This window comes from Grammomys surdaster, unplaced genomic scaffold (genome assembly GCF_004785775.1).
Source record: "Grammomys surdaster isolate TR1022 unplaced genomic scaffold, NIH_TR_1.0 125767, whole genome shotgun sequence".
Lineage (NCBI taxonomy): Eukaryota > Metazoa > Chordata > Mammalia > Rodentia > Muridae > Grammomys > Grammomys surdaster.
The window spans coordinates 1837645-1864650 of record NW_021620598.1 but is presented as its reverse complement, the minus strand read 5'-3'; the positions used below and the strand labels follow the sequence as shown (position 1 = coordinate 1864650).

Here is a 27006-nt window from a genome sequence, read left to right as displayed (position 1 = left end):
GGACACTAGGTAAAAAGCTCCTAGGACTTGCTGCGTCCTAGGACCTGTGGGTACAAGGGAGAGGTCAAACAGGAAGCACAACTCTCACTCTAACACTAACCAGGGCCCTGTGCGAGGCCACAAAGGACCTTAGATTCCCACTAGCTATGCTGAGGCTCAGGACCTTAGGCCATCTCTGCCTCTAAGCCGCAGGACATAAAGCCCAGGTGTCTGATAACCGGATGGCAAAGTGACTTAAAAAAAAAACCCACCAAGATTCAGTAGGCAATAGTGGCACACACCTTTAAATCCCAACATTCAAGAGGCAGAGGCAGGGGCGTCTCTGTGACTTAGAAGCCCAGCCTGGTCTACATAGTGAGAGTTCCAGACCAGCGAGGGATATATAGTGAGACCGTAACTCAAAACAAAACAAAACAAAACAAAACAAAACAAAACAAAACAAAACAAAAGGAAAGGGTCCACATAGTCCAGGCTAGCCTCAGACTCACTATGTAGCTAAGGATGACTTTGAACTCTGACCCTCATTTTGAGTGCTGGGATTCGATGAGAGTCACCGTATGATCGAACCCAGGGCCTTGTGCATACTAAGCAAGCGTTCTAACCACTGATCCACTTCACCTCAAGCAACAGCATCTGCATCATCACAGTCTAGTGATGAGGGCAGAGCCGAGTGCTTGGCTTGCTAGCAGTGAACCCTATCCTGATAGTGTTTTCCCAGGGCTCACTGACATCTCGAATGATGAACACACATTTCTCCATGACAAGTTTTTAAAGGCCATGACAGCATCCTCTCCACAGAAGAATGGTCCCAGAAGCCTTTGGGAGTTAGCACAGAACAAGACAAGAGCCCCGGAGATGGAATGTTATGGAATCTTCACCTTGCCTCTGTTAGACACCAGGGGTTACTCCAGTTGAATACCTTTCCAATGTCATTTTATTGTTGTTTTGGGACATTGTTTCGTCATGTCACTGGAGCTGGCTTAGAACTGGCTACATAGACTAGGCTGTCCACGAACTCACAGAGCTCTACCTGTCTTCGTCTCTCAAGCACTTGGATTAAAGGCAAGTACCATCATACCTCAATCAACACTACAAAAAAATTTAAAAATTCCTAACAGCTGTTTCCCATGGGCTCCCTATATCCCCCTCCCTTCCCCACACACAGGAAAGTGGATTAGGGCTCAGAGCCGATGGCCAATAGGTAGGGCCCAGTGTCACTTCATGACAATTGGCAGTGCGTGGGCTCATAGACAGCCCATGCTTTCTCTGTGTGCTGAAACCTCTGATCAGTCAGTGGGGCTTGTCAATTGTGACAAGCACATGCCTCCCAACCCTATGTGTGACAGAAACACACATGCAGGTCTGCAGCGGGAGGTGGCCATGGAATCAGCCTAGGACGACACTGAGAGGGCCCTCCCCCATCCTATACACACACACACACACACACACACACACACACACACACAGGGTTTCCCATGCCCAGTGCTGATCGAGTAACTAATAGGACACAGGGCAGGCACTGGGACAGAGCTGGGAGCTCAGTGGAAGAAAGATGGAGCTGCCTGGAAAGAGGGGGGAGGGGCTACAGACCATGAAACAACTCACTTCAGCCAGCACAAGCCCCCTATAGGCTCACAAAGCCGGAACTTGGGCTGCCTGACTCAGGGCTCCTTCAAGGAGTGGGTGGGGCACCCCAGCAGCGTGTTTGCATGTTACATCCTGGTGCGCCCTGTCTCTGTACACCTGGTGTGACGGCTATTTTTGGTTGTCAATTTGACTAACAACTGAACTTAACTAAAACCTAAGGGCTGTGTACAACTGGGAGGGATTTTTTTCTTTCTTAATTAAATTACTTGAATTGAGAAGACCCACTTTTAATCTGGATCTTTTATGGTGGGAAGCTCCACCTTTAACCTGGGCCACACCTTCTGGTAGCATCTCTCTGTGGGACTTGGACAAAGGAAGCTTGCTCTCCTGGCCTGCTTGCCTTCACTCTTGCTGGCAAGCCCATCCCTCCTCTGACTTTAGAGCCTACTTCTTCTATATAGTCTATCAAGTCTGTTCCTCTGGCGTTTCTCAACCTGTGGGTTGTGACTCCTTTGGAGGCCGAGTTACCCTCTCACAGGGGTCACATATCAGATAACCTCCATATCAGTTATTTTCATTATGATTCGTAACGATAGCAAAATTATAGTTATGAAGTAGTAACAGGATAATTTCATTGGGGGGTCGGGTCACCACACCATGAGAGACTCTATCAAAGGGTCACAGCATTAAGAAGGTTGAGAGCCACCACCCCAGAGAACCCTAGCACACCCAGTTAACACTGCTCATTCTGCTTACGGTTGAGCTGCTGACGCAGCGGAACCCTCTACCCATAATTCCACTTCCACCTCTCCGAGGGGTTCCAGATTACTGAGGGTTGGTGATGACTTGGATAGTGCTGAGGGGGGCGGGGTGGCAGAGCTTAGCCAGGTCCCAGGCCTGTCTTGCTTCCCTGAGAGCCTACGGTGCTGCTGCTAGCTTCTAGCTAAGAACTTGAGCATTCTCTGTAGACTCAGGTTCCCGCCTGATGCCCTGCACGTTTCGAGCCTGGAGTGGCTCTTGCTACCCCAGGTCCCTGGGGAGCACCTTTCCAAAGCCTTGTGTGCAGGCCAGTTTTAGGTCAACTTGACGCAGACTACTGTCCTCTGAGATGAGGGAACCTCAACTGACAAAATGCTCCACAAGCTAGGGCTGCAGGCAAGCCTGCAGGGCATTTTCTTAATTGGTCTTTGATGTGTGGAGGCCAAGCCCATTGTGGGTGGGGTCACCCCTGGCCTGGTGGCCCTGGGTTTTATATGAATACAGGCTGGATCTGGTGTGGTGGTGCAGGCCTCTAATCCTAGCTAGCACTCAGGAGGCAAGGCAGGCGGATCTCCAGGAGTTGGGGGTCAGCCTAGTCTACATGGTGAGTTTCAGAACAGCCAGGGCTACGTAGAGATCCTGTTTCAGAACAAAACAAAGGGAACAGGCTGAGCAAGCCATGGAGAGCAAGCATCAATCCCACGGCCTCCGCATCAGCTCCTGCCTCCAGGTTCTTGCCTTGACTTCATCACAGCACAGTAACCCTAAGACACCCTGTGAGGTGATCATGTGCTCTGGCTGGAACAGGTTGTTTCTCCCACCCTGGTGTTGGGGGGAGCCCTTCCATCCTATGGGCCCACAAGCACAAAGTAGCTGCCTCCTGTCCTATTTTGGGGCCGGATCTGGCTGGCCATCCTGCCCCTGGGTCTGTCTGCTTCCTCATTCTCAGCAGACAATCACTTAAGACCTGAGAGCTTTGAAGGATCTGTGGTCCTGCAAAATGGATCAGCATGTGGCCCAGGGGGATCACACTCCCTCTGGCTCTTTAAACAGGATCTCAAAGGGACAGAGGCCTACTTCAGGCTTGTTAGGCTAGTCTGCTGGGCCTGTGCAGGCCTGAAACAACCCTGCCAACCCTCAAGAACACTATTTACCAAGGACAGGCAGTGGGACCAACCCTTTAGTGGACCAGGGAGGTCCTGAGCACCCTCAGACTCTGGGAAAGCCGGGCTGTCCCTCCCACCTGGCCAGGGTCTTCAGCAACCCTTAACAAAGCAAGATCAGTAGGTCTTGTGACCCCTTCCACTCCCTGGCTTCATCTGGTCAGTGCCGATGTCTGGGGGTAGGACCTGGGACCCACAGTAGGGTTTGTCTTATACCTGAGCATCATCCATTAAGGTCTCAGGCCTACCATATGTGCCTTCTAGGCCCTTCCCTCAAGATGACATAGCAACACTGGACCTGAGAACAAGTGGCCTTGGTCCCAGCCTGGGAATGCACCTGACAGGAAGGAGAGGTCAGAGAGGTGGGGGTCCCAGAAGGACACCAGGGGGCAGACAGGCGCCTGGAGCTGTAACTTTATTTCATGCCTTCCTGTTTTGTGGCCACCCAGGGCAAAGGGAGGCAGGCAGGCAGGCCTGACTGAGGCTTGAGTCCCGTCACTACGGAGGCCAGGCTGGGCTGGCATAGGCACAGCCCACTGGTTTCACATTTTTCTGGGTAAGTGTGGGCACCGAGGGTGGGGCAGGCAGGGGAGCACATTGTGACCCCATCCTCCAGGTGGTGGAGTACGTGTCTGGGTGGTGTTGACTGGGTGCCCCAATCAGTCCAGGGGTAAACAGGGGGAGTTGGGTGGATTTTCCAACAGACTAGGAGTATAAAGTCACTTGAGGCAGTGACAGGGGGCTGGCAAGGTTAAGAAAGAGTAACAAGTCTCTCACACACACAGACACGCAGACACACAGGGGCAGTAAAAACATGAACTAACCCCAGGCCATCAAACAACACTCGGCCGGCCGCCTGTTGCCTCAAAGTCAGACACACTGGAGCGACTACCCCGCCCAAAGTCAATGGATATCCCTTCGGAGTCTGAGTCCACAGACTCCAGGATCTGGTCCACAAGTGTCTCAGGGCTGGAGGTGGGTGGGGAGCCATGGCCTGGGGCCTGTTCGGGGGAATGGCCAGGGGGGTAGAGTCTGCTGGGGCAAGGCCCTGAGTGGGGTGATGGAGAAGACCTGAAGGTCCCCGAAGGGCCCTGGCCAGGCGTGTCCACAAAGCCTTGGGGCTCCGGACAAGATGTCATCTCAGAGACTGAGTGTCTGCGGATGCTTGTGCCACCAGCCGCTGTGCCTTCTGCTTCATGCTCGGCCACAGGATTGAGCAGGGGGGTGTTGTAGCTTTTGGAGCGCACCACTGGATTCTTGGCTAGGATGTCCCCAGATCGGGAGCGCCGTAGGAACCGTTTCTCTGCAGGAACAAACAGAGTCATACACTAGGATGATGGCTGCTGGCCCACGTGTTCTCTGAGCATCCAAGTCCCACCTTTGGGCAGAGGCTTCTGGTCAAGCATCTAACCCACAAAAGGGCCACCCAATAAAAGGCTAAGTGGCTGCTAGTTCTGGACCAGCCCAGCCTGCCTGCTAAGGAGGGGAACAAGCCTCCTGCCTTAGCTGGAGAACTTTAACATTCTCAGCTTTGGCCTGAACAGGCAGTGGGACCTCAGTTGCCCAAGTTCATCTGTAAGCTGTCAGTGACCTGTGGTGATCCCATGTCAGTCATGGATCCATGTCTTATTTTCCTCATCTGTGGGAGCCTGTGGATCTTAGGCACCAGTGCTTTCCTAGGTGAGACTGGGCACCTGTGGCACGAGCCTGCATGGAGGAGCTGCAGGACGAGGTAGTGCTATGATGCAGCTGTTTACAGGCCTCACTGGCTGTGTAGAGCGAGGACAGAGCCAAATTCTATTGGCCATGTAGAAGAAAGGCTTCCATGCAGGACCCTGCAGTGCCTAACAGTGCCCATGGGGTGGCGCTCCTGAGTACAAGCTCCGGATCTGGAGGGGTTGCCTTTTTGGTTGCCAGGTATCTGCAGTCTGCTCCCAAACAGGTCCTGGGAGGTGCGAAGATCCCCAGTTCTAACTTGTTTGAGCTGGAAGATACCCAGTACTAGGGCTTTACACCTTAAGTAGCAGCCCAGATGATGGGGAGCCTTCCAAGTGACCCTATCTGACCCGTTCCTATGATCTAGTCTGCATCTGCTTCTGCAGCTCAGTGATCACCATGGGAGCTCACTGACCCATCATCTTTCCTGCTCGGCCAAAGCTATGAAGGAAGGCTGGGCTTGGTCTCTGGGCTGGTACACAGCAAGTGCCCAGGTGACGTTGTTGAAAGAACAGGGAGGACATGGCAGGCTTCTGAGGGGACCAGCAGGCTCTCTAGGGCCTACTTTCACTGTATCCCTCCCTGAGCCAGCACAGGTATGACATCTTGGGGATGGTGGAGGCTCTCTGCATGGCAGGTCTCTGTGGAGAGCTATTACTGTTCTGGGGATTGACCGACACCCTCCAACCCCCGCCTCCCTCTACCCTGGGAGTCCAGGTCTATGCTCAACAAGGCTAGACAGGTTCATGGGACAGATTTTCTGTGTGACTGTAGCTGGTCCCCTGTGGAACCCTGGTTTTGGCAACACTGTCACCCCAGCCACAGCCCCAGGCAGTACCTACCGAGGACACAGGAATGGGTACAGGGCCCTTCATTGGAGTAGAGGCCATAGGTACCCAGGTATGGAGACACCACCTTCTGGATCAGTGTCTCAAGGCGCAGGTAGTCTTCGGTCACACCCCTGGACTCATGTACTCCCTGTAAGGGAATGGAGGTCACACACCCCAGTCCAGCAGGAGCTTGTCTCTCCCCCACCTTCCCCAAGTGGAGTCCCAGGTGGCAGGAGGCTGGGCGCCCTTACAGCCACATGAGGTGATTTGCACTAAAGTCACTGAGCCCTGGTGTGCTGGGGGGCCGTGGGTGGTCCTCTGAGAGACAGTTGATACTACCCAGGAAAGGCTGCTAGCCAGGGGAACTAGGTCTCCAGCCTATGATCTTTTTGGGATAAAGTCTCATTGTATCCTTGGCTGCCTTCAATGTGAGATCCTCCTGCCTCCGACTCTTGAGGCTGGGACTGCAGGTGTGTGGCACCATATCCTGCCCATTCCACTTGTGTAAGTTTATGAAGTCACATCTCCCCTGCCCACAGTACAAGGGAGAAGAGGACTGGATCATCCGTATTAACGCACATGTGGCTGTTAAGTGTGACCAGCACCCCACCATGTAGACCCCCAGCAAGAGTTGTGATCCTAGGAGTGAGTCAGGGGCACACAGTAGGTCCTTAGTACACACTGACTAGCAGCTGTGACCGCAAAGCAACTCAAGACCTAAAACAGTGGGGGCTGGATTCACCTGGGGACCAAAGTGAGGTCAGGAAACACGCTTATAGCGGCCTTAGAGCAAAGCCACTCAGTCTGGGGAGAGGTGGCAGGTGGGACAATGATATGGTATGGAGGCTATGCGGAACTCTACAAGCATAGCTAGGAAGTGGCAGGAGGTACACTGGCCAGCAGAGGGCAGCACTGTTCTGGCCTTGATCCCCTCCAACGGGATCCCAGGGCCCAGCACCACAGAGACCTGGCTCTCCTGCTCTCCCGATTCCCTTCACACTCACCCTGCCAGACTAGACGCAGTCTATGGAAATCCCACTCACAGACTTGTACTTGGCTTCATTCCAAGGTAACATAACCCTCTGACCCAGGGCAACCCCTGGACCCTGCAACACCTACACTGCAGCCCGTCCCTTCCTATGAACCCTTTACCATTTCCTTCGGCCCCTAGGCCTGAGCCCACAAACCCTAACTCAAAAGGACAAACATGACAACAGGGCTTTTGGTGCTTATGAGAATCCTGGTGAGACCACAATCCCTCCAGCGGTAAAGTCTTCCTGTCAGTCAGATGGGGCCGTTGGTGGCACCTCTAAAGTCCTGCAGGACTGTAGGCTGTGAGAACTCCGTACGGATGTGTCAGATGTAGGGTACACGTGCCTGCTGGTGGCCCTACCCTCTTCAGTACTGAGGCAGGTCCCTTTAATCCAGCCATACTAGCTGGCCACTGCCCCTTCTCCAGAGCTAGCCTTCTTGATGAAGTCTATCTGTACCAAGTGCCTGGAACGCTTGGTGTCCGTGTGCGTGTGTGCACGCGCACGAGCGCTGGAGTGCACGCCCGTGTGCAGGAGTGGGGTTGGGTGTGGTGTGTGGGGGCCCAGCCCTGGCAACTGATCAAGAATACAGAAGCCAGTTGCCACAATGAATAAGTAATTGTGGTATGGTTTGCATCCCAGCCCCAAAGCCTCACTTGCCCGCTCCCTTCCCCCATCGGCCCTGCGTCCCCGGACCCGCATCTTCCCCCATCGGCCCTGCGTCCCCGGACCCGCATCTTCCCCCATCGGCCCTGCGTCCCCGGACCCGCATCTTCCCCCATCGGCCCTGCGTCCCCGGACCCGCATCCCACCTGCAGTACCAGCAGCATCTGTGCGATGGCAGGAGGGACGCGCGCGTGGGAGCGGGCCAGTGCGTCCTCCAGCTTCACGCTGAGGGTGATGGTGTTCCGGAAATGCAGCAGGGCGAGCTGCCGCACCGACGGCTCCTTGCCCTGCGGACACAGGAAGAGACAAGCTGGCCACGTTGCTCTTACGCAGTTTTCTCTCTCTACCACAGGCCAAGGGTGGGATCCGGGCAAGGGCCCAGTGACACCCACCCTTCCCCCATTCTCTCTCCCTGCCCTAAACATACAGGATTCCCTGTGGCTTCATCTGGCAGGGTTTTCTCTACCGTGCAGAGCAGATCTCTGCTTCCCCACTCCAGGCCTTCTAGGTCCTGAGGAGTCACATGCTAGGCTAAGCTGGTCTGTAAGGGACAGCCTGGGTTAGTACAGAAGGGGTCGTCAGGGCTGGAGTCCTCCTTCCTACTAGAGCCATCCTATGTCCCCATGGTCCCCTTACTCACACACGCCCAGCCAGAACACACCTGCACAGGGTAGAAGATGGCCTGCAGGGTTGGCAACACATCACTGAAGAAGAAATCCCAGGTCTCCGCCAGGGAGTCCAGCAGCTTCTGTCCTGTGGGTACAAGGAGCTGTTACAGCATGACCTGAACACAGTAGCAGACCCACCCACCCAGGACAAGGAGCTAAGGAAGGGTGGGAGGTGCACTGAGATGGCTCCCCCACCCCCTGCATAGCACAGTGCTCTGCCACTGAGCCCACTCGTCACCTGTGAAGGGGGAACATGATTACCATCTAGAGCAGATGGGTCATAAGCCATGGAGGTGCTCATCCTGGGTGAGTGTTAGCAGCTGGTTCCTGTCCTGCCTCGGGCAGGCCTGCACAGGAGCTGGTCTCAGACAACCAGTTCCCAACCGACCATCCGTTTATAGAACCCCAGCTGAGACATTGGGCACTGGGGACAGTCAAGCCCCCAATGGCGCCAGACACCTACTGTTATATAGCAGGGAAGCAGGACACTGAACAGCCTTGGGAAAGGCAATGGGTAAAGGGTGGCCTCTAGGGTCAGTGACCCAGACTACAGCCTCTGGCTCCTTCTCGAGGGCCCAAGCCACAACTTCTCACTCTACTTGTGGGAGATGGGACAGAGGATTGGCAGGGAGGACTTCCTGGAGGAGTTGTCTGACGTCTGATCTGGCTTCTCAGACAGATACATGTTGGGCATGTGACACCCACCCCTACCTCACCCTGCCATGAGAAAGCGGCAGCTGTGTGGGAAACTGGAGCTTGGATAAGATGTAGAAACTTGGCTGGCCTCAGGCTGGGTGGCACCACCTGACAGGTAGGTAGTTGGGGAATGGGGCAGGCAGGTGCCCCGAGATGACTCTGTGGCTTGCAGACTTAGGAACTTGTCACTAGGGTAGATAGTTGAGACAAACGGCCACTGGGTCTAGGGGTGAACAGGTCCAGCCATGTGTCCTGTAAGACTCCTGTGCCATGTGAGTCTGAACATGGAGGGCAGGGTCACTGACTGTTGGCCAGCCTGCCTGCCTGTCTCCCCATTTCTATGGGAACAAGGAAGCCTGTAAGGTCTTTGCCTGGCTTTCCAGTATGTATACTTTCCCTCATGGAAAGCTCTAGGTCCGTGTAGAACAAGGATGTGGGGAACAGAAAGCTGGCCCCAGGAGCAGGCTGGCCTCTGTGTGTGGCCGCCTAGGGCTGTCTGCTGGCGGGCAGCTCTAACATTCCCGGGTGGCCCACACCTGGTTCCAGGGGCAAGGAGACTGCGGGAAGGCCCGGAGCAGGCGGATGCTCACAGCCCCTCAGAGCCCTGCCTGAACACAAAGTCCCTTCAGTTCCTGCCATCATACAGGAAGAAAGGCAGTTCAGTCCTGGCTGGCTGTGGGGTGGCCCTGGGCGCTGGCCAGGGCTGTGTGCCACCAAGTGAAGGTCGTCCTCTATCCCATAGGGCGGACACACCACAGAAAAGCAGATGTTGTAAAACACAGAATCCAGGCCCCAGCTGGAGCTGTGTGCTGTCAGAGACCCGGAAGGATAGCCTGGTCCCTGGCTGGGTTCTTGCCTGGGACTGTGGACTGGGCTGTGTGCCTGGGAGTGGGGTCAGTGGAGGCTACTGTCAGCCACACGGACCAGGGCTGAAGCCTTGCTCTGTGACTGTAGTGGAGCCCCAGAAAGTTCTTTCAGCCAGACCTAGTGGCACCCTCTGTGTAAGGGACAGGATAAGTCCCCAAGGCTTGATGACAAGGTACCCTGTGTTTGTTGCTGGTCTGATGCAGGCAGTGAATGTGTGTACCCTGACTGGGCCCCAGCCAGGGGTGGAACAGAAAGCTTTGGTGAAGGGCCAGGTTGTGAGGCCCCATGATGGCTTTCACTGGGATGTCAGTCTCTCCTTTAGTCAACCCCAGGGTGCTAAGAATCAACAGGGGAGCCAGGTGGGTACAGCTCCAGTCCACGGGCATGCAGGGAAGGTTCCAGGAATGGTGATGACCCACAGAGAGATGACCAAGGTTGTCTAGCAGGAGGCTGAAGCCTCTGCACATGCAGGCCGGAATGGAGGAGTGTGTGCCGATACGCACACACATCGGCCACACTGAGTTTGGCTCGTGGGTGAGAAAATGCAGATAGCAGCCTCAGCATCGGCAGCAGACCCCTGTGGTCTCCCGGGTGACCTTTTGTGAGGTACCAGGCTGTTCTCCCGCAGGGATGCTCCCTGCTCTAGCTGCCTCCTGACTCCAGAAATCATCTAGTTTGGGAAACAATGGCAGAGGTCTCACTGGAGTCTTGGGTGGCTTTCTCGAGGCTACCGTCTGACTCCACGTGTCCGTCCCCTCCAGCAGCTTTGGGCTGAAGGTAAAGCCAGCTTCGGGGACTCAAGGAAGCAGATTTTATGAGATGGTGGGGAGATGAGATGGCTGACCCACGGGCTAGGGGTAAGTGGCTGAACAGGATGGACAAGCTCCTGTGCAGATCGCTCTTGGAGACCATATTGAGGGAATTCTACCGCCACCCTTCCTTCCCCAGTTTCCCTTCACCTGACATTCATCACACCAGCCACATCACATGTGGTTTATGTCTCAGTCCCTGCAGGGTAAGACCTGTATCTTCTCCATCTCCAGGTCCCCAGAGACGCCCCCGGGGCCCTGCGTGGACATAGTTCATTCTTTGCTACAGGAGTAAGAAGTGGGCCCTGAGGGGAGGGAGGCTGCAGTATGTGATACCCATGGTGTCTTCACATGTGCCTGGAGCTTGCAGCTTTCCCTGGGCCTAGAGGTCGGACATTAAAAAGCAGGGCACCTTTTTCCCTTTCCTTGGGAGGCCCTGCCTCACAGTCATGAGGTTCCAGACAAAGCTGCCCTTCTCCCAGGACCCGGCTCCCCTGGGCTGTGTTAGTGGGAGGCACCTCAGGGAATGTGCTGAGTCAGGCGGGTCAGGAGGGTGTGGGAGGCCTCTTCCCTCAGGTGCCAAACATTCACAGCGCCATCCAGGGGCTTGGCTACTAGGAAACCCCCTGGACCTTGGCTGCCTGGGCCTCCTGCCCACACCCACTGTTCTCATTCCTGTCTGGGCCTGCCTCATGTAGGAAGATGATGGGGAACTGGGGGTGGGGGGGGGGACCCTTTGGAGTGAGGCAGGACTTCAGGTCTTAGCCTCTCACTCTCTGTAGTGGGCTGACATCCATTTGCCCAGGATCCAGCACTTGGAGGAGACACCTGGAGTACTGAGTGACTTGACTGGGCTCCAGAAAGCCAGTCACCTACTCAATCCTTGGGCAGCCATGTATCCAGTGTGGCCCAAGCAGGACTGAGCATGTACCTCCTTCCCAGAGTTGCTGGATTACCCACCTGGTCAGCAGAAGCAAACCAACCAGGACATAACCTAGTGGAGAACATCTCATGAGAGGCACTCAGCAAAGGTTCATAAAGCCCATAGCCAGAATGAAGCCTGGACACATAGTAGGTGTTTGTGGAATACTTATAGCCTGAAGCCAGCACAGGGCCTAGTATATTGAATGCTTGTATATTGAAGCTAGTCCAGGATGTGGAATACAGTAGATGCTCATCAAATGCTTATGGGATCCTGAGTCAGCACAGGGCCTGGCATACAGTAGACATTTGCAAAGTCCTCTAGTGCCAAGTGCCAAGCCCCTCCTGAGACCTCAGGACCATCAGACACCAGGAGCCTGAGATACTGAGACTAGGAGGTCAAAGCCCTCTGCCCTTTGATGAGGGCTGAGCCGGACAGAGAGGCTTGCTGGAACAGTGGGGCCTGAGAAAGAACTAGGGGTGCCCCAGCATCACAGCAAGGCTCCAATCTCCCTGCAGTGTGGCTGTGGCCTACTGTCTCTGCCGTCCCTGTGTAAGGACAATGACCTTTTGTTTAAGCTGGTTCTCTGGTCTTTGGATATTCAGACTCAAGATGGTATCTCTCAGGCAACGGAATGGGGTTCCTGTTATCTGTTATACCTTATACCCTGATGTTCCTTATATCCAGTCTGGATATAAGGTAGCCCCTAAATAGCTCACGTGTTGATGGCTTTGTCCACAGTCAGTGGTGCTGTGGAGGTGATTGGCTCACAAGGGCAGGTCACTGGCTGCATCACTGGACAGACTCATAGGCCATTTCAGAGCTGAATGTGGCTTGGGAGGTGAGGCTTGGTGGAAGACAGTGGGCTGTGCTGTGATGGTTGGTACTGACAGTCAGCCTGACAGGATTTAGACTCACCTTCTCTGGGTATGTATATGAGGAAGTTTCTAGACTAGATTAACTGAGGAGAGAGGATTTGCCCTGGACTCCACATGCTGGGGCCCTGGGCTGAGTGAAAAGGAGGCAAGCTGAGAGCAGCACTCCTCCCTCTGCTTTCTGGCTGTGGGTGCGACGTGACCTGTTTCCTCAAGTTTCTGCTGCTATGCTTTCCCCATCATGATGGACTGAAACTGAGCAAAATATACCCTCCTTAAGCTGCTTCTGTCATGGCAACATGAAACACAACTAATGCACCTCAGGAGTACCTATGAAAGGTATGCCCGGCCTCTGGTCTCTTCCTGTCTCTCTGCTTCCTGACCACAGAAGCTGTTCCTGGTGAACGGCTTTGCTAACCCTTATTTCTCTGACATGACTTTGGCTTCAAGCCAGGCTCAACGTGACGAGACCAAGTGTCCAGGGACCTCTGACCCTGTCAACCAAAATAAGCCTTTTCCTTTCACAATGGTTACCTTTGCCAACTTAACAAAACCTACAACCACACAACAAGAGCTCAGTCAGGAATTATCTAGATCAGGCTGGGCTTATGGGCATGCCTATGCACTGTCTTGATTGCTAATTGATATAGGAAGACCCAGCCCACTGTGGGCAGCACCAATTCCTAGGCAAGGTCTCCTAAGCTGTATAAGAAAGAGCTGAGCACAGCAGAAAGCAGCATGCACAGGTTCAACTCTGATCTTGACCATGACTGTACAAATTCCCACCTTGATACCTCTGCTATAAGGCCTGTGCCCTGGAATTGTAAGCACAATAAACCCTCTCTTCCTCTAGGTTGGTTTTTGCACAGTGCTTTATCACACCAACAGAAATGAAACTAAGACACCCCTAAAGGTGCTGGCTTTGTTGCAGTGATTAAAAGCTGAGGGCACAGTTCCCGTGAGCAGTAAGATGAATCAGGGCACCTCTCCCTGGGGTTGCACAGCCCTCCCGGGCTCCCAAGGGGACAGGCTCTCTCCAAGGTCCCCTTCCAATCCAGACCTCAGTCCTGCTGCCTGATGCTGTTTCCTTCCTTTCCAGTCATCTTAACCAGAGAGCCCCCTCCCTCCCAGCATCTGCCATGCCACTGTCCCAGAACCACCACACCATGTCCCAGCCAGTCACACCATGTCCCAGCCAGTCACACCATGTCCCAGCTACACTCAGCCCCGAGACTCACCCTCGTAGAAACGTATCCTGTCACGAAGGATCACCATGCCCTTTGTGAGCAGCTGGTTCTGGAAGCAAACAGAGGTGCCATCACTGACCCGTAGCTATTCCAGGATGCCCTGATCCCCAGGACTCCCAGGACTCCACCAACAAGCAGCCAAGACATGAGACCCACCCTCCTGCCAAATAGTCAAAACTCCATCCACCCTGAGAGGCCAGCCTTGAGCCTGCCCGGGCTGTCACAGGTCATATAACTATAGAGACCTCCTTTGAGAGACAGAGCAAGCCTTCCTCTGTGGCAAAGCCCACGCACCTGAAGGTACTCAGTGAAGAAGGACCCCAGCTCTGTCTTCAGCAGCTGCCTGTGGGGGAGGGCAGATGAGAACACGTTGAGATCATGCAGTACTGGTGAAGGCTAGAAACATCCGGGCAGCCAGGGACCAACCTGCTCAGCACAGCCACACAGTGGCGCACAGCCACAGAGTGGCTCACGAGATTATCTTCCCTCTAGGACCCAGAGTGGCTAGCTCACTAGGGATCTCCCCTATGCATCTCGCAGAAGAGAAGTCTGAGGGTCCCAATGGGACCATACATCTTTTCTTCCTCAAGCAGACACCCACAGACCTGGGCCTGCAACACTGGGTTCCATCCATCATCTGCCTGCCTGAATCCCATAGCCAGCAGGGACTCTCTTTCCTAAATGGCTTCCCCTCCCTTTATTATGTGCACCAACTTGAGTCTTCATAGAGCCAGTGACAGGCACTGACCGGAGCTCCCTTATATAGCGGAGGCCTGAGCAGCTCACAGAGGTCAGCTACCGGCCCCATGCCACACAAACCGTGCCAGATTAACACGGCAATCTCTACTTTGTGAACAGTGCTGCCTGCCTCTAGTGGAGTCATTTCCCACCTGATCACATCCTGAAGAAGTACAGCCACTGTGACAGTTTGGATGAGGATGTCCCCCACAGGCTCAGATAATTGAATACTAGGTCCCCAGATGGTGGCGCTGTTTGGGGGAGACTTTGAGACTTCTTGGATATGGAGCCTTGATAGAGGAAGTCACTGGGGGCAGGCCCCACTTCCTGTTTACACTTGGGTTTGATGATGAACTCTCGGCTTCCTGCTCCTGCCCCCACCCCTGCAGCCACGCCAGCCCCTTGCTGCCATACTTCCCCACCATGATAGACCCTTATCCTTGTGAACTCCACATCAAACACTCCTCCTCCCTTCAGTTGCTTTGGTCATGGTTTTTATCACAGCACCCGGAAGAAAACTAATACAGCCCTGACATCCACACAAACCAGGCATAAGTCTTAAATTCTCAGGCTGCTAGCTCCACTTGGGAGATGTAACTAGTCCTGAGTTACAGGTGGTCCTCACCCTTCATGGCTCCGATACATACAAATCTGAGTTACTCGGGCTTAAAGAACACCACCCCCAACAGCATGGTCCGAGTTCAGTTCCTATATAGGGAGTGTCTACAATGTAAGCTCCTCCCCCATCCTGATTGGTGGCTGAGTTTGGCATTTCCTTCCAAAAACTACTCTGTGATTGGTTTTGGCCATCTATCCGTCCTTCAGTTCACACACAACCCAGCACGTGACTCCACCATCTCCCTGTCTCCCAGTAACAACCCTCCTCTCCAAGATGCTTTATAAAAACAGGCAAACCAGGTACTGGAAAGGTGGCTCAGTGATAGAGCACTTGCCTTGCATATACAAAGCCCTGGGGTCGGTCCCCAGAACTGCAAACAACAAAAATAAGGCCAAGCCACACAGGAATGGCAAACATATAAGGGATAAAACTGCAAACCAAACACAAACGTACCATATAACAGAAAGAGAAAGTGACCAGCAGCGGCAAAGGCGAGCACAGCCAGGTGGGGAAGGTGCTGCTCCCACACATGCACCGGAAGTTGACGATGTCTACATCCAAAATATACGCACCTAACACGGTGTCGTGGCCCACATCTGTCAGGAGTCTGTGGTCATCCTTGGCTATACATAGTTTTTAGGCCAGCCTGAGCTACAAGAGACCCTGTCTCAAAAAGTAAAAGATGCACCCACTCCAGCTAATGACTGCAACAGTGTGGTCGGGTCCACCCTGGACATGCTCAGAACACACTCAGTCTCCGTCAATCCAAACAGACACAAAGTGCTGACTCAGGCAAGTCACTGAATCTCATATGGACCATGAAAGACAATGGCGTGCTGAGTGAGAAGCTACTCTCACAAGCGACGCCGCAGAGCCTTTCCTGTGAGGCTTGTTCGGCCACTCATGTTAAGACAGGGTCTTCCTATACAGCCCAGGCTGCCCTCCCAACTCACTATGGGGCCTAGGCTGGTCTTGAACTCACAGTGATAAGTCTTCAGAAGGAGAAACTAAAATTGGGAAGGCAGATGATACGGTCAGAGTCAGGTCAGAGAACCCAAAGTCAAATCCCTAGTCTGGACTAGGTGGATTAAAAATGGTAACCTAGCCAGACATGGTGGTGTCAGCTGTAATGCCAGCACTCAGGGGTACATAGAGGCAGGAGGATCACTACAAAAAGAAAGAGGGGGAGACAATCAGCCTTTCTCAGCAGTCAACCCTCTATGCTCTGAAGAAAATCAAGGAGAAGGTGAAGGGGACTTGAGAAAATGACCGGAGGTGGTACCTGATAAAGGCTAAGTCTCCACCAGGGGTGTCCAGCGTGCTTCTGGGATATCATCATGAGTGTTCTAGGGTGCATTCATAGCTATCCAGGGATGCATATGGCCCAAGGGCTGCAGGCTTGAGACACAGGCTAGACCAGAAAACACTACAAACTGGCCAACTTACAGTAAAGACTCCTCAATGATATATGGCCGAGGATGAGAGCCGATGCTTCTCCAAAGATGTATGAGCCAGACGATGCCTGGCACTGTTAGTCACCAAGAGATGCCAGCCGAAGCCACAGGGAGCTGCCGTGGCCCCTATAGTACTGTGAGACTCTCAGCCAGAAAGAAATATAGTGAGAGGCTAAGGTCTCCTTTGCTGCTCACTCTCTGGGAAGTGGGGAGCCTCCCCTAAAAGAAACCCAAGCCCTCAACAGACCTGGACATACACTAAAGAAGTCACATCACATATCTATGCAAAATCTTGAACATGGAATCTGGGCATACATCTACAATCCTGGCTGAAGGCTGAGGCAGGAGGATCTCAAGACTATGCTAGACTAGGTTACAGAGGTCTTCAGAACCACTCTTCAAAAATCAAAACTACAGCCAGTGGCACATGTCTAATCCCAGCACTCAGGAGACAAGAGGCAGGAGGATCTCTGTAAATTCAAGGTCAGCATTGGCTAAACCGTGAGAGCGAGTCAGTGATACATATTGAGACCCCGTCTGAAAATAATAAACAAACAAGATAACGAAAGCAAAACCCAGAACTAAAGGGAAACCCCTAAACTTTTCATACAAGGATGCTCACAGCCGTAGGGCCCGGCACTCATCACAGGCCACACAGGTGATCAGATGGAATAAAAATCAATGTTATCATAAATCCAGGCTCCAAAATAGCAGGACCTCACAGCATGAAGGGGACAGCTACATGCTGGCATGAAATGCCATTTGTATGAATTGTCCAGAGAGCCAGGCTGGCCTGAGTGATGGGCTGTAAAGGGGGGTGGGGGGACTCTTTGGTGACAACCACACAACCACAGGAGCCCACTCAATACTGACCAGGGCAGTTTATGGTATATGAACTGCATGCGAATCAGTGCACACAGCCGTGGGCATAAAGGCAGGTCTGTTAAGGGCAGTGGCTGAGCAGGTGCCTCATGGACCCGGAAATTCACACCGCTGAGTATCTCTGTACCTTGTCCATAACACATAGCACGAAGTCACAGTAGCCTAGTGCTCAGGGCAGGGACTGGCCCACAGGTGACCAGGGAGCATGGGGGCAGGCTACACTCTGCACCGCAGGCACACAGTTGGATCTACTGTCTGGGTTTAGGAAGGGACACTCTGTGATTATCTCACGGTAGAAGTGCCTGGGGATGTGACCAAAGCACACAAGGCCCTATGTACATGTGTATGCACATTCATACACATATAAAGAGGGAAGAGCAACGCAGCCTTCAGTTGTGACTAACTGTCCCCACCTAGATACAGCTGACACACTGTCTGTCACTAACTAGCCTTTACTATGGTGATGGTGGGGAACTTTTGAACGCAGCCATCAGTGATTCCATCCATGGATTCCCTCCTGGGAGCAAAGCCAATGACCAGCTATGCGTCTGAAGCACAATCAGACCTAGCTGATATTTGTTTCTGGCAGGGTCTCAGATATGTCTGGATGGCCTTAAACTCAATATATAGCTGAGGATGACCTTGAACTCCTGATCTTCCTGCCTCTACCTCCCCAGTGCTGGAATTATAGAAATGAACCATTGAGGTAGCATCAGGCTTGAGACTCAGGCTTCATGTTTACTCAAACACTCTAGTGACTAAGCCACATACCCAGACCTAGACCTATTTAGTTTAATGTGGCCACTTGTGGAAGAGAACTACAGTGGGAAGGGACAGTTCTAAATGGCCTGGAGCTGGGACTAGGGTTCTAGCTCAGCCACCAAACCTACTCAACTGGCAGCCAGTGACCATCTTTAAAATACAGACAAAAAGGCATACCAAACACTTGACACATGCTTGAGCAAACGTCCCTGAGAAAGCCCACGGCCAGTCATCATTTGAGGATGCCTGGTGCCTTGTTTTGCACTGGTGAAAAAGCAGCTGTCCCAAGATCATCTTATGTCCCCTGAAGTCAGCATCTCCCATCATCCTGCTTTCTAGTCAGGTACTAGGACACAGGATGAATTCTCTAAACCTTGCCCCCCAATCCATCCTATGGAGCAGGGTAGCCCCTAAGGCCTCTTAGAGAAGAGGTGGCAGTCAGAACCAGAAAGGTCAAGGGAGGTATGCAGTCCTAGGCTCCACCTACTTTGTGGATTTAAAGATCTGGGTGTCCTCTGCATCCAGAAGATTCTCTGTGTGTGATTCTGGGGTCAGAACCTGGGCCTCTCTCACTCATGTAGCCAGCTCAGAGCTCTTCACTGGCTAACATAACCCCAGACTGGCCAGTAGTTTAGATTTGTTATAAAATGGGTCCTCTAGGCTCATGGACACACTGTGAGCAGTGGGTGACCATTAGCAGTGTCAAGCACGGGGACTTTGGAGGCACCTCACTCCATGCTGTTCCCAGTATCCTTTTGTACCCTGGGCCTCAGTTTACCCACATAAGGGTCCTTTCAGGTAGGTATGGTATGGTTGACCCCTGTCCTATTATTATTATCCCTCAGATCTTGCCTTTGCCAGCAAATGGAAGACTCTCTGCCGACTTCTACAGATATACTCTGGATCTGGGGACAGGGTGCTCTGGGTCAGGGCTGAAGGATAATAGCACAGACTGGAAATGCCCCAGTGTGTCAGCTGTGTGACCCTGGGTAGCTTGATCACTCGGAATTCCATTCTCTTCTACTATAAAAGCTGACTGCAAACTCTCTCAGAGCCACGGTGGCTTGGTCCACAGCTGTAGTCTGAGAGGGCTCCTCTGTCCTCAGCTGCTTCATGACCTGGTTCCCAGCTAGTCAAAGGAAATGAGGGGTGTTCGTGGCTGGACTGTTTCCGGAATGGCAGTGGGTCATTAAGCAGGTGGGCCCTTCCTCTTTGACAGAGTAAATATCCTCTGTAATTCACCGGGCAGCAGGGAATGTGACATTATCTCAAGCCACTGTCCAAGTTCCACCCTGCTGACCCTAGAAGGGCGGCCCCGGGAGGGTGGGGTGTGGGGCCTCCCTCCTCCACCCTCAGCCTCACAGATGGGTTTCCCAGGCAGGACTGGTTTACACTCACCGGACACCCTCGTTGAGGAGGAAGAGCTCCTGGTCGGGCAGCCCCTTGCGCTGGAAGACGGCTATCACGCCGTTGTGGATACTGCGGGCAGAAAGGAGAGTGGTCACCGAGAGGCACTGGGTCTTGTATGCCTCCTCCCACCTATCCAGTCCCATCCAGTCCCATCCAGCCCCTCCTGAAATCATAGGTGTGCCCACATCCTGCTGCAACTCCAGGTCTGGGGTCCTGACACAAACTCTGGCTCACCAGAACCTGCAGACCCTGTAGTCCAACCTAGGCAGAACTTCCCTTCCTTCCTGCATGTTCTTAATCCTCCCAGCTGGACCAGATGCTGGGGGCCTTCTGCATCTCTTCCCTTTGCTTCCCTTGTGTCCAGGTCCTGACTTTGCCTCCACTCCCCAATGCTTCTAGTCCCATGGCGGAACCCCTATGAGCCACTGGGGTCCCAGCCTCCACAGCCTCTTCCCTGGGGCAGAGGAATGGTCAGTGAGGCTGACCCTGTCCAGGCTCTGCTGATTAAAACTCTCTGAAGCAGGAAGCTGCAAACACTTTTCTCTAAAGGGCCAGAGGGTCAGCTGTTAAAGGTCTGAGGACGACTCAGCCTCCTACAGCTATTCGGCTATCTGCTTCAATGCCGTGAAGTTAGAAACGCGGGACTGTATACCAATAAAACTTTATTATTCATGTATCAGGTGAGGGATTGGGTTTGGCCCATGAGAACTGCATGAAGTTCAAGCCCTGCATGAACTGCAGAGGGCCCCTAAGCTGAGCCCCACGGCACTCAAGGCTCCTGGTGCTTATCCAGGCACTTAGGGGAAGCTGCTTCCAGCCCCAGGACATTTGCACATGCCTTTCTTCTGCATGGCTATCTCCTGTTGCTCTACCATTAATTCAGTCCCTTTTTCCAGGTCACAACTCCCCTCAGCCCGTACAGCCTACATTAACTCAGAACATGCTTAGTCAATGTGATCACTGGACTAACCTGTCTCCATTGCTGGCTGTCCTTATGGATCTGACCACTGTTTATCCTTTCCTTGAACTTGGCTCACAATGATACCTGAGAACTTTCCTACCATTCTGGAGAGTCCTCATCAATAGAAACAGATTGGGGGTATGGGGTGATAAGCAAACCCTGGGGAGCCCAGGACTCCAATGGAGGAGACAGTGAAGATCCAGAATGGTCCCAGTTTTCAAGTTTCAGTTTGTCCTTCTTCCATTATACCTTCCGGAGAGACACCCTGATCCTACCTCTCTGGCTCCCTGTGGCCTGCAGTACAATTGTATTGGTGCCCTGGAAGCCCTCCTACCCCAGGCTGGCCTCCTTGGGTGGTCAATGGTGTGGATCACACTGGCTGTAAAGGTGGCCACTTAACTACTCTCCCCTCCTGCACTACCCTAGGCTGCCATGGCCAAGCCAACAGCCCTGAAGCCTCACCTCAGCACCACCACACAGCCAGCTGACCATCTCCTAGGCTGGTCCAGGTTGAGGCCCCTCCCACACACCCCTTGAGCCCTGCACTGACTCCAGTCTGATGGGACAGCCTGAGGGGTGGGCCTGGGTCTATGTGCTGCTCTAGCTGCCTGACAGATACTCAGGAACACCTGGGCCACATCCAACCCATGGACCACCCATGTGGTCTCTCAGTGTTTTAAACGCCAACATGTGGTAGGGACAGTCAGACTTCAATTACAGAAGAAGACACTAAGGCTTAGAGAGGCCAAGGGACACATCTATTTAGCAGGACCTGAATTGAAAGGAGGCACTGGCTTACACCCCCCTCGTCCCATCCTTGGGGACAGACCCTGTTCCTTTTGATTCTTCTTTGTTCTGTGAGGCTCCATGGGCTTTCTGAAGTCCAAAATGATGACAATAATAATAATGATAAACCACAAACAAACAACAAACAAAAAAACTTCCACAAAATCAAAACCTGTCAGCTACTTGAAGAGGGAAGGGAGGACCAGAAGACCCCATGTGATTTATCATCCAGAAACACAGAAGTGAAACCCTGCCTATCTCAGCCACACAGCCTCCCGGCCAGTGTGACAAGCTCAGTCAGGACATCTGCAGATGGTCCCCAGGAAACCACAGGAAGTGGAGGGACTTCCGGGTGAGACCAGGGGAGGGCATCCTCAGGTGTAAAGCCCCACTTCTCTCTGGCCTCTAACGTCTACTAGAAAACAAGGCTCTCTGTGCAGACAGGCCAGGTCCTGGCCCTGGAGCATGTATGACCTCATTGGGTGGGCACAGGGAGAAACAGAAGCCAGGCTCAACAGTAAGCAGCTCAGCCTGAGACAGACTGCCACCAGAGGAGGGGCTGCCTAGTCCTGATAGGAAGGGCAGGTCTCTGAAGGCCAGTCTTGGTTCCACTGAGGGTGAACAATTTCACCAAGAGTCTGAGATTCCTGTAGGAAGGGGTGGGATCACCATCTTTCCCAGATTCCTGGCCTGCTCTGGAGTCCCCTAGAGGCGTCCAAGGACATGGAAATAATATGTGTCTTATTTGCTGGGGGCCTTCCTTAATGTACCTGGAAGCTATAAGACAGGAGGCCATGCCTGCACCTCAGACTTGGTTCTTCGTGCTTAGGGACAAAGGTTTGTCCTTAAGACCAAGTAGGGAAGAAGAGAGGCCAGGGTGAATACCTCACTACTGCTAAAACCACTTAGTCTAACAAAAGCCAAATCTGTCCTCGCATCTGTCACTCAGCACGGCTGCCTCTGAGGGTGGCTCTGGGTGCTATATTCTACCTTGTCTGGTTTCTAGAAGCACCCGAGTCCCTTGACTCCAGGTTCTTTCTTGTCTTTAAGGACAGCAAGACAGGATGCTAGGTGTCAGCTCCTTCTCTAACTTGTCCCGTCCTTCACAGATTCTGTGGCCACACAAAGGCACCTAGACAGGCTGGACCATCACCTCAGCTCAGCAACTGTAAATATAACCACATCTGCAAAGTCTCCTAGCCACATGAAAGCCCACATCCACAGGCTGAGAACTAGGGCAGGGACAGTTTGGGGTCACTGTTGTGCTAACCCCAAAGAGCTGAATGCACACAGTGCTCACCTTCTGGGGACCTTTCAGGGATGGACACTCAGGACATCTGGGCCACACCCAACCCATGGACCACCCACTATCTGTGGTCTCTCCAGTGTTGTGAACACCAACATGTGGTGGGGACCCCAATTATAGAGGCACTGGTCTACAGTTCTCCTGTTCCCACCCTTCAGGATGCACAGGTTAGACCCTGATCCTTTTGACTCTCTCTAGCTCTGTGGGCTTTCCAAAGTACAAACAAACAAACAAACAAACAAACAATCAAAACCAAACCAAGCCAAAAAAACCTGTCAGCTCCTTGAAGAGAGGGAATGGAGGGGTGCCCAATCTCAGACTGGGCCTCAGGACAGAGCATGAAGGCAGGATGAGGGAGGGCCAGGAACCTCAGGACTCTAGCCTGGAAACTTTGGCTCAGGCCTAGGTGGGTTTTAGGGTGTATGTAATTCCTGCAACTCTCTGAATCCCAATTTTCTCATGTGTGTAACACACGTGCCAAACCCCACCTAAGGTTCCCAATGGCCCTGCTGCTCTTTGTTCCCACCTGAGTTAGGGCCATCAGCCCTGGAAATACAGCTCTAATCACCAACGTTTGCTCCCCTGTGCCCCAGCTGGGACAGGAACTCAGAGGCATCCCTGGACACTGGGCTCCCTGGCAGGCCGTGTTCAGATTCCAGACACTGCTGTCAGGTAACATCCTGGTCACCTCCTTCCTCATGTCCTTACTCTCTTTATGGACATGGAGAAGGATAGCCCACTGGGAGGAGGAGAGCAGGGGTGCACACCTTGCTTTGCAGGGGTGCTGCACTTTGGGGTACATTTTCCCCTGCTCCTGCCTGCTCAGGGCCTCTACCTGCTGGGGGACAGACAAGGTACTGCTGCATGAAGGCTCAGAAGGCTAGGATTCCCCCATGTGCTTCCCTAGCACCTTAGGTCTATTGTGGATACTGGCTAGCTTTGGAAGTGTTTCTGAAGCCTCTAGGGGTGAGAGACTGGGGGACAGCAGAGCAGCTCCCTGGCAGGAGGGAGCTGTTAAGCCAGGTGGGGAGGTTTGTTATGCTCTTGTGCTCTGGGAAAGCACCAGAAGGTGCTCTGGAAACAGCACCAGGCTCCACGTGGTTGTAGGGGATTGGATAGCACCACGATTCCTTTTTCAGAGAGCTTCTCTTGTTCCCGCACACCTAGCAGACATGGAGAGCGGGGGAGGGGGGAGGAGGCCAAGTGGCCAGCAATCCAATGTTCCTCGTTCTACTTCCTTCAAGTGCTAAGCCACCAGCAATTACCCCCCCCCCCGATAGCCCCTCATTTACTTTCCGACTTGGTCTGGGGTGTCTGGCTCTGAGCAGGCTGTTTGCTCCTAAACTAAGACCTCAGCCTGGTCAAGCCAACATGGAGAAAATGAATGAATGAATGAATGAGTGTGTGGACTATCTTAGGACATAGCAATAGCTGTGCACTGAATTTGAGGGTTGTACCCACACTGCGGCGGGTTGGACAGTCCCTCGTGTAAAGCTAAAGCTTCCAATCTGACTGGGAAATAAGACTCTTTAGTGCTGCAAAGGTCTTGAGATGAAGAATGAGGAACACAGCTTGGAGGGCTAGCCGGAACACAGGAGGCTGGCACAGCTATCCTGACTCTGCTCAGGGTTGATGTCCTGGAGCCCTTGCAGGCACTATTCTAGGGAGCAGAAAAGAGGCAGGAGCTGGGGCTGTGAGGGGACTCTGGGCCACCATCTCCAGTCCCTTCACTTATCTGTGTACACTGGAGGGTATCGGGACTCAAGCCATGCAATGCGGTACAGTATGGGTCCTGGGTGCTTTGGGTGACCCTGGATCTCTCAGCTGGGATGGGGGCATAAAACCTCCCTTGTTGGCTAGGATGGTGAGGACCCCAAACAGGCTGGCCCAGGATTGGAGCACAGAACACAGCTAGAGCCTGCTTCCCCAAGCAGGGGGAGCCTCTGACCCAAAGGCTGGAGAGAGGGGAGCAGTTCAAGCAGGAACCAACTTCAAGCCTCTGTAGTTTGACAGGCCATCAAAGAGAAAACCTGTGGAGGACTTGGATATTTCTCCTTGCAAGCCTCCCCGCTCCCATAGCTCTGACAAACAGTAAGTCTCACAGCCAGGATAGGTAGTACCGTGGACCTAAGCCCTCTGAACCAGAGGCCCCCGATGGGGTGAAGGGATCCCCACAAAATTGCTTCTAGTAACTTCCTAGACACTACTCTCTGAATGTGCCTAGACTTGAGTTCTGAGTTACAGGGTACCTATTGTGTGCCAGAAATCATGCTCACAGCCTATTACACATCTTCATGCTTATTCCAACAACAGTCACTCACCCATATTGATAAAGAAACTGAGGATCAGAGATGGAAAGCAAACTGCTTAGGGCCACACAGCAGAGAAGTGGAGTTGAAATCTGAGCCAAAAGTCAGCATGGCTCCACTAAACCCTGGCCAGAGACAAGGAAGGGGATGAAGGCAGTGATGAGCAGTTCTGGGGCAAAAGGAGTCTTCCTTTTCTCACAGTTCTGCTCCCAGCCCAATGAGGAGACCTGTGTAGGCCAGGACAGAGGGAAACTGAGGCAGGTAGTCTGAGCTCTCAAGCAGGCTGCAGCTTAGTGGAGGATGGAAGTTAGGGTCCCAGCTGGCAGCCGGGTGCCCCAGGGTTGCTCTCGGACTAGATGAACAGAAGACATGTGTCCAAGTGACAGCCGTGTCCCTAGTGGCAGACCACAGAGGGTGAAGCACCTGGCAGGATTTCACTGCCAGGTGGAGGGGTGGAGTGGAGAGCCAGCATCCACAGCCCTCCCTCGGCAGCCTGCCTCACACTCCCTCGATCCGGATTTTACTTTGGGTGGAAATACTTTTTTTTTTTTTTTTGGGAACGGCCAAGAGGAGACCCACCGGGGAACTCGGCTAAAAGAACTATCTGTGACTCTGGTTGAGAGCACAGCTGGGGGAGGGGCTTCCCACGCCCGGCTGGTCCTGGATGGGCCTCCGGAAGGGTCCGGTAAGGAATGTCTGGCAGCTGGCGCACCCCCGCGGACAGCTGGGAGGCCCGGGGTCCAACTCGGGGAAAGCCACCGCCCACCCCGCGCCGAGGGCCCGACACGCATACAGGAAGTGCAGCGGCGCCCCGCCGGGGGCCCACGAGGTTCAAGTGCGCCCCTGCGAGTGGGGGCTCAGAGGCTTCCGGCTCCCGGCTTCCCGCCCCCGGGGAGCGATCGTGGGCTCGAGCCGCCGACACGTTTCACTCACTTCCCTCCCCGCGCGCGGCCCGGCGGCGGGGCGAGCTGAGCGCAAAGTGGCGCGGTGCGGTCCCCGGCCACGCCGCTCCGGGCTGCGCGCCTTACCTGTTCCAGGTGGCGTTGGCGCAGGCCCGGCGCTGCTGCGTGCCCCGCTCGTCCGCACCCGCCGCGCCCGGCTCCCTCTTGCCCAGGTCACTGAGGCTGGGCGAACTCATGAACTTCAACCTGCGGAGAGTCCTCATGCTCACCCCGGCCCACGCGCGCCCCGCGTCCCCTACGACGATAGTCCGCTGCTAGCAGCAAGCCCGGCGACCCCGTGGGGTCCCGCCCCAGCCCTGCGCCCCCGTCCGGGGCTGCACGCCCAGCGCCGGGCCCTGTGAACCATTGCTCGCGGCGGCGCAGCGTGGAGCGCTCGGAGCGCAAAAGCAGGCCGGGGGCGGGGCCTCCAGTCTGGGCGGGGCCAGAGTGGGCGTGGTCTCCCGTTGGGAGGGCGGGGCCGGCGCACTGGAGCCCTCAGCGGCCAAAGGGCCAGTTCGAGGGATTTGCTCTCAGCCGCCTCTCATCTTCCCTTCTGAAGCCACCACACGGGAGCCATAGGGCAGTTCAACCCCAACTGTCCACCCGGCACTCAACACTGTGGTCACACACACACACAACATGCACAGGGACTCATAGGCTCCCATTAGTGTCTCCTGAACTCACTCCCTCTCCCGTCTCCCATCCCAGGAGAAAAGGCTGTGCCCACAGAGATCCATCCAGACCCCTTCACGTGGACACAAGCTCCTCCCACTGCGGATCAAAGCTTTCAGCCGGGTGCCTCAGCCATCAGCCCCACCCCACCTGAATCTAGCCTGAACCAGGCTGTCCTAGAGCCTTGTCTGGGGGAGGGGCCAGGGACTAGGGTCCTCTCAGGCAGGTACCATGGATGATTGACTGGCTAGAGGGGTTGTTGCACTGAGTGTTGAAGGAACAGAGGGCATAATCCCTGAGTCTTAGATCCCCTTGTATGGTAGAAGTCAG

At 53.9% G+C, this 27006-nt stretch overlaps 1 protein-coding gene across 2 annotated transcripts; it reads right to left on the bottom strand.

Annotated features, from left to right (window-relative positions):
* Positions 1–3909: 3909 nt before the first annotated feature.
* Prr5 (proline rich 5) lies at positions 3910–26372 on the bottom strand. Of its 2 annotated transcripts, none has more exons than XM_028788720.1 (8): positions 26092–26372; positions 19690–19770; positions 14131–14179; positions 13828–13885; positions 8414–8505; positions 7899–8039; positions 6068–6203; positions 3910–4812 (listed from the first exon to the last, which is right to left on the bottom strand). In XM_028788720.1, the coding sequence occupies exons 1-8, from the start codon at positions 26226–26228 to the stop codon at positions 4343–4345; spliced, it is 1164 nt and encodes a 387-aa protein (XP_028644553.1). In that variant the 5' UTR covers positions 26229–26372; the 3' UTR covers positions 3910–4342. The 2 variants fall into 2 exon arrangements, with proteins under 2 accessions (XP_028644553.1, XP_028644555.1); XM_028788722.1 differs by having other exon boundaries at positions 7908–8039.
* Between the last annotated feature and the right edge of the window lie 634 nt (positions 26373–27006).

Excerpts from the sequence above, each read along its gene's own strand:
- Prr5 (XM_028788720.1), bottom strand. The coding sequence starts at position 26,228 with ATGAGGACTCTCCGCAGGTTGAAGTTCATGAGTTCGCCCAGCCTCAGT. Across the intron at positions 13,886-14,130 it reads TCTTCACTGAGTACCTTCAG|AACCAGCTGCTCACAAAGGG; the intron begins GTGCGTGGGCTT and ends GTTTGCTTCCAG. Across the intron at positions 8,506-13,827 it reads CAGGATACGTTTCTACGAGG|GACAGAAGCTGCTGGACTCC; the intron begins GTGAGTCTCGGG and ends TTGTACCCACAG.